At 32.5% G+C, this 11,506-nt stretch overlaps 1 protein-coding gene across 1 annotated transcript in view; it reads right to left on the reverse strand.

The window, feature by feature from the left end:
* The window catches only part of arhgap39 (Rho GTPase activating protein 39), a 61,452-nt gene extending 49,962 nt beyond the window's left edge, over window positions 1-11,490 (reverse strand). Inside the window, exon 1 of the mRNA XM_016466324.1 lies at window positions 11,198-11,490. Coding sequence (XP_016321810.1) covers window positions 11,198-11,208 — 11 coding nt within the window. The 5' untranslated portion in view covers window positions 11,209-11,490. The remainder of the gene's footprint in view (window positions 1-11,197) is intronic.
* Between the last annotated feature and the right edge of the window lie 16 nt (window positions 11,491-11,506).

An 11,506-nucleotide genomic window follows, 5' to 3' on the forward strand; every position in this document is an offset into this window, starting at 1 on the left:
GTGAGTGTGAGTGTGTGTGTGAGTGTGTGTGTGTGTTCGCTGACTGAAACACCACTCTGATTGAGTCTCTTATTTCCATAAAATAATTCATTTCATAAGCGGCTGTTTGAGTGAATCACGCTCTCTGGGCTTTCAGCTTCTCTAAATCGAGCTGATTATGTAGACACACACACACACACACACACACACACACACACGCCCTCACACAGACACTTTCATGTCTTTTCGGAAAGTAAGCGCGCTGTGTAACCACACACACACACACACGTCCTCACAAAGAAACGTTCATGTCTTTTCGGAAAGTAAGCGCGCTGTGTAACTAGACGCTCTTGACACACAGATCCCAGCAGTAAACACCATCATGCTGCCTTTAAACCGTATTTTAGTCAGGTTTTAATGCAGCTTTACATGTATTCATTGTGAAGGCAATCCCATAATGCACTGCGATGAGCTTTTTGAAAATTATTGACGGTTTCAATTATAAACACACTTATAAGTCATTCAATACTCAGAAATATAAAAGTAATCACCCATTATTTGCAGGTAGTCTTTTTTTATGCTTATAGAGTATCACGTTTTTAGCAACGTTAACAAAACTCTATTGAAATCAGTTGTGAGTCACGTCTCTTGGGTGCATTATTTTGCATGACTAATGACTATAATATGATTATCTGTAATATTGTGTTGCGCAAATCAATGCATCTTGTTGTATCAGTGTTGCTACTGTTAACTAAAACTATTAAAGACTGATTTTGGTAACTGAAATAAAGGTTAAATAACATAAAATAAAGTACAAATATTAACTACAATTTTTACTTTAAAATATGAAATTTTGCATTGGCAGCTAACTGAATAAATATGTTTGTGCTAAAGTACTCAAATTAGTAAAATTGACACATAAAAAAAAAATTCAAAATAGAAATAAAGAATATAATATAAAATCTAAAATATTTACAAAAATGTGAGGGGTGTACTCACTTCTGTGAGATACTGTATATATATATATATAAAATATTTACAAAAATGTGAGGGGTGTACTCACTTCCGTGGGATACTGTGTATATATATATATATATATATATATATTAATAATAATAATAATAATAATAAATGTGAAAAAAAACACTGCAAAACTACTAAAACTTCAACTTAAATTAAAACGAAACCTGAAAATATACAAACATAAGTTATATTATTCAAAAAATACTATAATAGCATATAAATACTACCAAACAACACTGAGTGTGACTGTGGTGTTCATTCATAGCTCATGTCTTTAACAGTACATCTTATGCACGCATTCAAAAACAAAACCGTTTGCTCACTAATTCCCATCAGCACTTAAATGAACACACACACACTCAAGGTGGCTCCTAAAAATAGCAGCACGTCAGATGCGTGTGTGGGAGTGTGTGTGTGGGTTTGTGTGACCTCACTGTTAAGGCCGCTTCTATAGACATCAGAGAAATCCAGACAAAGGCTTCCCGGCAACAGTCTCCTAGCAACCGCAGCCTCTGCAATTCCATGACCCCCATATTCCACATCTGTAGATCAGCACACACACACACACACACACACACAGGTGCTGTAATAAGGCCGGCCGTCTCGCGCTGGACTCAGTGAGCCGCACACTGTCTCATTCGCTCTCCACTCGGCTCTTTCTCTGTCTGACGCTTTTTGCTGTTCTCCCATCACTGTCACGTCGTGTCTACAGCCGCGCGAGTCTACTATCGCACGCTCATCTGTGACAAGACTTTGAATGTAAGAGCTTGCAACTTTTTTTGCTTGAGGGGGAAACGCATGAAACGAGACGACTGAATTGCTTCAAATTTGAGTTTCACATTTTCCAGAGCACAGCGAAAACTATTTAACAGCCTCTTGAGGAAGAAGACGCAAAGATACTGAAGCAAATCAACTGATACAATGCACAGCATAACATTATTTCATAAAATGCATCAATTAGTCTGGTTGTTTTTTTCCAAAACACTCTTTACTAAATGTGTAAAATAAAATATTATTAATAAAAAAACTTAGAAAATTAGAAACTAAAATAATAAATGTTGAAGTACTAAAACTAAAACTGAAATAAAAATAAATTAAAGCTAAATAGAAAAAAGTGAATAAAAATTAAAAAACATATTGTTTTGGATAATTGAAATAAAGCTAAAGTAAAATAAATATAAACATTATATTAAAAACCTAAACATAAATAAGTCAAAGTACTAAAATTACTAAAAGTAAAATGGAAATAAAAACAAATTAAAGATAAATAAAAATGTATAAAAAAAGAATTTACAAAACAAATCTTGCCTTGGCAACTAAATGAAATAAGTATGTTTAAGCTGAAGTATTACAATTAATCAAACTGAAATAAAAATGTAGCTAAATAGAAATAAAAACGACAAAAGCTTTTTAAATTACGAAAACTGAAAAAATGTTGGGGAAAAAATAAAAAAAATCTAATTAAATTAGAATTAGAATTAAATTAGAATTAACTGGCAACTAACTAAAATAAATGTTTAAGCTGAAGTACTAAAATTACTAAAAACGGACATAAAAAAACTAAGCTAAATATAAATATTACGGTTGCCAAGGTGTTATGAGAGGTTGCTAGGGTTTTGGGTGGTTACTTGATGGCAGGGTTATTTAATCAAAACTAAAACCATAAAAACAACATTTTCTTATAAAATGAACTGTAACGGACATTATAGAGGAACTCTTCAGATTGTTTCTCATTTTCATTTAGTTTAACTTTATTTACTAAAACTAAAACTGAAATAAAAATAAATTAAAGCTAAATAGAAAAAAGTGAATAAAAATTAAAAAACATATTGTTTTGGATAATTGAAATAAAGCTAAAGTAAAATAAATATAAACATTATATTAAAAACCTAAACATAAATAAGTCAAAGTACTAAAATTACTAAAAGTAAAATGGAAATAAAAACAAATTAAAGATAAATAAAAATGTATAAAAAAAGAATACAAATAAAAAAGCACATTGTTTTGAAATAAAATATTAGATGAAAAATAAAAAGCTAAATAGAAATATTTAAAAAAAAGAATAAAAATGGAAAAAGTGCATTGTTTTGAAATAAAATAAAATATTAGATGAAAAATAAAAAGCTAAATAGAAATATTTCAAAAAATGAATAAAAATGAAAAAGTGCATTGTTTTTGGATATTTGAAATAAAGCTGAAATAAAATTAAAATATAAATATTAGATTAAAAACCTACACTTATAAATAAGTTGAAGTACTAAACTTGCTCAGATTAAAACTGAAATAAATATAAATTAAAACTAAACAGAACCATTAAAAAAATAATAAAACATTAGAATAAAAACATATTTTTTGTTAATTGCAATAAAGCAGAAAAAATGATATAAAGCAAAATATTAAACAAATATTTAACAAATGAAAAACTTAAACTTATAATTAAGTGTAAGCTACAATCTCCACATTTTTTAACTTGAGGGGGAAATGCATTAAATGAGAAGATTGAATTTGCTTAAAATTTGAGTTTCAAATTATCCGAAGCAGACAGAAAACTATTTAAAAGCCTCTTTAGGGGTAAGCAGATATTGAACCAAATCAAATGAGCTGTGTTCTAAGTTTACACTGCATTTTCCCTCTAATTTGTCCTAAAAATGCTATAATGCACAGCCTTTTTTCTCTACGGTGCACATTATTTCATCAAATGCATCATTAGTACGCTTGGTTTTACTGAACACGTACAATCTGGCAGCAGCAACTGTCTGCTTATCTGCAATCTTTCTTGCTGCAATCTGCATATTTTGCACGAGTCTTAATAATAATCAGGCGGCTCGTTATCTGCTCATTTTTTATTTGAAGTCACTACAGCCTCCATATCGTCTGGTGGATCAAGTGCACATTAATTACTGACACTTGGACAAATTACATCACTGGTTTTTCTGTTGAGATTTGCCTTCCTAAACTGCAGTCCCGCGGTTCAGACATCATGTTTCTCTGTATTAATCTGATTAATAATTCATTCATGACTGGAGCTCACGCTGTCACTCTGTGGCTACTCTCAGTCACCACTTGACCGATAAATGGGTCAATTTCACGAAGAAATGCCAGGCTAATATTTCACCCCATAAACAACATATATTTGATTTAAAACACCATTTCCATTAAGATTTTTTGCATTGCAATTTGAATGTTATGCATATTCACTCTCAAAATGTCATTACTGTAATGCAATAATAATAATAATAATAAAATACGAATTAACATTCTGTAATATTATCTGTAAAGAAAATAATCTTTTCTTTAAACACAATCTTTTAGAATTAAAATCAGCTTATCTTAAATTAATTCAATTAAAGGCAAAGAATGATGTAAACTTAAAAATATACTTAAAATACATATTTTTCACATTTGATTTTGTTGCATTACAGTAATGAGAATTTGTGAGGGTTAATTCAATAATATTATAAATTAAATTGTTATAATATTATATCATTTGTGTAGTTTTGTAGTAACGAATGTGCTTAATTTTCAATTTTCATTACGATTTTCATAAAAATATCACACATTGCAATATATATACACACACATTTTTATATATATGAAATCATATTTATAAAATATTATAATATATTATTATTACTGCATTACATTAACGAGAATTTGCGTAGTTAAGAATGTGCTTAATTTTCATTAAGATTATATATATAATTATTTTATTGTTATTATTATTAACATTATTATTATTATATTTAATATTGAATTACAGTAATGAGAATTGTTGTAGCCTGAAGTAATGAATGTGCTTAATTTTCATAAAAATAATATCACAAATTGGAATATATTTACACACATTTTTTTTTTTTCTTTTAATGTTGGGTGAAATATTTTCTGATAATTTCTCGACTGTTTTCATGAGATTCATGTATATGAGAGTTAGTATATTGTTCTGTAATGCACTTACTCAGTCTAGTACACTTGGCCTTCCTTTAATATAAAGAAAAATCACTTTTCATTAAGTTTTATATCTCATATGCTAATCCATAATCCATGCATTACAGATGAGCATTTAAAGGGCCAGTCTATTTAAACATCATTAGAGTGATGGAGTGCCTTCATTTGACCTTGCTGAGGCTGTTTAACTCAATAGCAGCATCATTACGATGACCAGAATCATCTGTAAAATTATGCGTATTATCACCATTTTACAGTGACATGCTTGGGTAAACTACCACTTTATATTACGACAGCAGATAGTCGAGCACTGAGATCATTTAACATCACCTGCATAATAATAAAAACCCAAACCACACAAACATGTGCCGCTTCTGCAGCGCTGCTCTAACACACTGCATTATGGGTCGGTCAAGCATGTTTAAGAGGGCAGATCAATTGAAATGGCATTGTGTGACTTCCGCTGGCGACCCGATCACTACAACAGCTTTTCTGACATGCTGTGTAATGAAGTCATCAGGAACCCTGGGTCAATGAGCTCCTTCCTCAAACGATTTTAAACAGAACTTGGTTTTCGAGACAAATTTGTGCATCTTTACAGCAAGAGTTACGTAATAATTCATATCTGATTGCTGTTGCAATTTTGTGCAATATGCATTAAACGGATGCTCAATGTATAATGCAATGTTGTTCTCGTTAACTAAAACTAAAACTATTAAAAATAGTTTTTGTTCATTGAAATAGCCTAAAATTTAAATAAAAAGCAGAATAAAATTAATGAAAATTAACACTAGAAAGACATACATTGCAAATGTACATTGCTATTTAACATTTTAAATAATATGTATTATTATTAATACATATAATTTTTTTTATTTTTGCATTACAGTAATGAGAATTTGGAGGGTAAATATAAATGTAATGAAAATAATGCAGATTCAGATTCTGATCTGACTGGAGTTGCAGTTTGTGAAATTGCTTTCCAGTTTTTTTTTTTTCGGAATATGCAATAAATTATGAATAAATATTAGATAATAAACTTAGAACATTTGAAATGTTGCTTTGGCAACTGAAATTAAAAAAAGTTTAATTTGAAGCATTAAATTTACTAAAACTGAAATGAAAATTAAGTAAAGCTAAATAAAAATGCAAAAAATAATAAAATAAAAATGAGAGCATGGAATTAGTCCATTTGAAATAAAGCTCAAATAAAATGCAAATACGAATATTAGATGCGAAAAACAAACTTATAAGTTAAAGAATTAAAATTACTTGCATTAAAACTGAGAATTAAAGCTAAATAGAACTATTTAAAAAAAATAAAAATCACAAAAGTGCGTTTTTCTGCTACTTGAAATTAAGCTGAAAAATAAAATATAATAAAATATAAAATGTAATAAAAATATAAAATACACATATTAGATCAAATAAGTTAAGTACTAATAAATAAAGCTAAATCGAAATATTTAAAAAACAAAAACTAATAAAAATGATGAAATTACTCAAAATTAAATTGAAAACTTAAAATATAAAAATAAAAATTAAGTTCAAAACATACTAAAAGCTCAGCAATCGTTGAGCCTGTGATCTCTGAGAATGACTCACGAGAGCAGGGCCAAACACGCCTGCGCTCCACCCAGCTGTGGTTTCACCCATTTACACACCCAACCTCTGCCTACATCCACATCCACATCCACGGACTGAAACTCAAACATCAAACATCAAACGCCTCTCTGATGAACACCAGGGCTGGGATCCATACTGATTTCACAGCTCAGTTCGATTCAGTTTGATTTGATTCAATTCTGATTCAGAATTGAACAGAACTATTACTTTTTTTACAATAATATTAACATATCAGATGTTTTAATAAAATATTCCCTCACTCAAAGTAATGATAATGATAGAATCATTTGTTCGTGAATTGGACTATACTGGCTGCGATGTAGGTTTTTGATTCACTATGAAGAAATGATTTAAAAAACTAATTTGTTCATGAATTAGACTACACTGTTTGTGCCGTATGTTTCTGATTCACTCAAAAGGACCAATTTAAAAGAATCATTTGTTTGTTAATTGGACTACAATGTTTGCACTGTATGTTTCTGGTTTACTATAAAGAGCCGATTCAAGAGAGTCATTTGTTTGTGAATTGGACTACATTGGTTGTGCTGTATGTTTTTGATTCACTAAAAAAAGCCGATTTAAAAGAATAATTTGTTCATGAATTAGACTACACTGTTTGTGCCGTATGTTTTTGATTCACTAAAAAGAGCCGATTCAAGAGAGTCATTTGTTTGTGAATTGGACTACATTGGTTGTGCTGTATGTTTTTGATTCACTAAAAAAAGCCGATTTAAAAGAATAATTTGTTCCTGAATTAGACTACACTGTTTGTGCCATATGTTTTTGATTCACTAAAAAGAGCCGATTCAAGAGAGTCATTTGTTTGTGAATTGGACTACATTGGTTGTGCTGTATGTTTTTGATTCACTAAAAAAAGCCGATTTAAAAGAATAATTTGTTCCTGAATTAGACTACACTGTTTGTGCCATATGTTTTTGATTCACTAAAAAGAGCCGATTCAAGAGAGTCATTTGTTTGTGAATTGGACTACATTGGTTGTGCTGTATGTTTTTGATTCACTAAAAAAAGCCGATTTAAAAGAATAATTTGTTCATGAATTAGACTACACTGTTTGTGCCGTATGTTTCTGATTCACTCAAAAGGACCAATTTAAAAGAATCATTTGTTTGTTAATTGGACTACAATGTTTGCACTGTATGTTTCTGGTTTACTATAAAGAGCCGATTCAAGAGAATCATTTGTTCGTGAATTGGACTACATTGGTTGTGCTGTATGTTTTTGATTCACTAAAAAGAGCCGATTTAAAAGAATAATTTGTTCGTGAATTGGACTACATTGGTTGTGCTGTATGTTTCTGGTTTACTATAAAGAGCCGATTCAAGAGAGTCATTTGTTCGTGAATTGGACTACATTGGTTGTGCTGTATGTTTTTGATTCACTAAAAAAAGCCGATTTAAAAGAATAATTTGTTCCTGAATTAGACTACACTGTTTGTGCCATATGTTTTTGATTCACTAAAAAGAGCCGATTCAAGAGAGTCATTTGTTTGTGAATTGGACTACATTGGTTGTGCTGTATGTTTTTGATTCACTAAAAAAAGCCGATTTAAAAGAATAATTTGTTCCTGAATTAGACTACACTGTTTGTGCCATATGTTTTTGATTCACTAAAAAGAGCCGATTCAAGAGAGTCATTTGTTTGTGAATTGGACTACATTGGTTGTGCTGTATGTTTTTGATTCACTAAAAAAAGCCGATTTAAAAGAATAATTTGTTCCTGAATTAGACTACACTGTTTGTGCCATATGTTTTTGATTCACTAAAAAGAGCCGATTCAAGAGAGTCATTTGTTTGTGAATTGGACTACATTGGTTGTGCTGTATGTTTTTGATTCACTAAAAAGAGCCGATTCAAGTTAGTCATTTATTCATGAATTAGACTACACTATTTGTGCTGTATGTTTTTGATTCACTAAAAAGAGCCGATGTAAAAGAATAATTTGTTCGTGAATTGGACTACACAGTTTGCACTGTATGTTTCTGGTTTACTATAAAGGGCCGATTCAAGTGAGTCATTTGTTTGTGAATTGGACTACATTGGTTGTGCTGTATGTTTTTGATTCACTAAAAAGAACCAGCTCATTAGAGTCATTTGTTTGAAAAACAGACTTCCTTTGCGCTGTATGTGTTTGATTCACTAAAATAACCGATTCAGTCATTTGTTTGGGAAATTGACTGGTTGTGCTACATGCGTTTGAGTCACTAAAAACCGTTCATTAGATTATTTATTTGTGAGACCAACAGCACTAGCATGTTTTTGAGTCACTAAAAAGAGCCGATTCAAGAGAGTAATTTGTTTGTTCATTGGACTACATTGGTTGTGCTGTATGTTTTTGATTCACTAAAAAGAGCCGATTCAAGTTAGTCATTTGTTTGTGAATTGGACTACATTGGTTGTGCTGTATGTTTTTGATTCACTAAAAAGAGCCGATTTAAAAGAATAATTTGTTCATGAATTGGACTACTTTGGTTGTGCTGTATGTTTTTGATTCACTAAAAAAATGCCGATTTAAAAGAATTATTTGTTCATGAATTAGACTACAATGTTTGTGCCGTATGTTTTTGATTCACTAAAAAGAGCCGATTTAAAAGAATCATTTGTTCGTGAATTGGACTACATTGGTTGTGCTGTATGTTTTTGAGTCTCTAAAAAGAGCCGATTCAAGAGAGTCATTTGTTTGTTAATTGGACTACATTGGTTGAGCTGTGTGTTTTTGATTCACTAAAAAGAGCCGATGTAAAATAATAATTTGTTCATGAATTGGACTACACAGTTTGCACTGTATGTTTCTGGTTTACTATAAAGGGCCGATTCAAGAGAGTCATTTGTTTGTGAATTGGACTACATTGGTTGTGCTGTATGCTTTTGATTCACTAAAAAGATCTTATTTAGAAGAGTCATTTATTCATGAACTGAACTACAGAGTCACTCTGTATGTTATTGTATGCATCTCATGAGCACAGCTCAATGCAGGTGTTTTTTTTTTGGCATCTTTTACGATAAACATCCTTATAAACAATCTTATCAAATTCAACTGTAAATCTAATTTGGACAGTGAAACAATATGACTACATAACTGCAGATTCAAAAGCAGATGTGCATAAGGAAACACTGGCAAATTAAGGTCGATCTTGGGATTTAAAGAATCAAGATGAAGATTGTGATTAATCTGAAAAATCAATATGTCATTCGCAGTGCTTCACGGGAGTGGGTGGGGCTCATTTTGTGCAATTTGCTTGTCACGATTCTCTGATTGGTGGAGATTTCTTTGCAGAATCATGGGAAATGTCGTTTTTAAAATTAAGTTTAAATAATGCAGGCTGATGGCTTCAACTAACGCATAAACCATCGATTAACAACCTCGTAGCTCACCGTAGGTCAGTCTTGAAAGATTTAGCATTACAAATCAACTCCTCTATGGAGAAAATGAATGGGATTTTTACTTCTGGAACCTGACTTTTGCGAACTATAACCTGAGCATGCAAAATGATAGACAGGTACTGAACATTTCTGATTGGATACATTTTCTGATTGGTACAAAAAAAAATTGCTGTTTACAAAGCCAGGTTTGTCACAGGGATGGGTGTGAATTTTCATGACGCCCATTTCAGATACATACATACCTGACCCTGGAGCACAAAAGCAGTGTTAAGTCGCTGGGGTATATTTGTAGCAATAGCCAACAATACATTGTATGGGTCAAAATTATCCATTTTTCTTTTATGCCAAAAATCATTAGGATATTAAGTAAAGCTCATGTTCCATGACGATATTTTGTAAATGTCCTAGTGTAAATATATCAAAACTTAATTTTTGATTAGTAATATGCATTGCTAAGAACTTCATTTGGACAACTTTAAAGATGATTTTCTCAATATTTAGATTTTTTTGCACCCTCAGATTCCAGATTTTCAAATAGTTGTATCTCAGCCAAATATTGTCCTATCCTAACAAACCATACATCAATGGAAAGCTTATTTATTCATTGATGTATAAATCTCAATTTCACAAAAATGGCCCTTTATGACTGGTTTTGTGGTCCAGGGTCACAACATATATATAGGCTATTTATATATATATATATATGATAGCGGCCACGCAGAGGGTCCCTGACCATCCCAGTGCATCTGTTTCATGGCCAATGCTTTGTTTGATAAACACAGGGTGGCTTCCAATAAAAATGACACTTCACATTCCCACATGGATCGCTGACTTCCTCAACACTAAGCATGAATAATTAAATACCACAAGACTCGCGGACAAGGACATCGCGGCTCGCGTGCCGCAGGTGTCTGCATCCCCTTCATGACATTTTGCTTAAAATAGGCTGCTGCGCGTCCTCTCATCGCATCGCGCCTCTGGGGGATGCGTTCGCTAGGTGCGTTGCGCGTCTTCACGGAGGAACGACAGAAAATCGGCTTATGGGTGTGGAGGGTGTCAAACTAAAGGCATGCACATCGCTACATGAACACACATCATATGTAATTTAAGTGATGCAAATGATGCCGCCGATGCTCGTGCAACCGGGTGACCGTCGCTCGGCAAGCAAGCCTCGCGCATTTCTAATAAATCACCGCGTTTCATTTCACACGCGTCGTGTTTACCTCTCAGCCATGGCGCGTCTCGTTCCCGCTTCAACACGCAGTGAAAGTAATCCACAGCACGCCAGTCATGCTGATGGAGGCTCCGCCGCCGCCGCAGTCAACGCGAGTGAACGAGGATCCGGAGCACGCGCTGTCCGCCCGCGTCTCCGTCACCACCGACAACCTGACATCATCTTGCGCTTCTCGCGGGCTGAAAAAGAGCAGGTTACCATGGCAACTCAAGCACGCCGGCGCGCGCTGTGTGGCATCCTGCAAAATACAGAGAAAATCTATCTATCTATCTATCTATCTGTCTGTCTGTCTGTCTGT

The sequence above is a fragment of the Sinocyclocheilus anshuiensis genome, unplaced genomic scaffold (assembly GCF_001515605.1).
Source record: "Sinocyclocheilus anshuiensis isolate Anshui unplaced genomic scaffold, SAMN03320099.WGS_v1.1 scaffold540, whole genome shotgun sequence".
NCBI lineage: Eukaryota > Metazoa > Chordata > Actinopteri > Cypriniformes > Cyprinidae > Sinocyclocheilus > Sinocyclocheilus anshuiensis.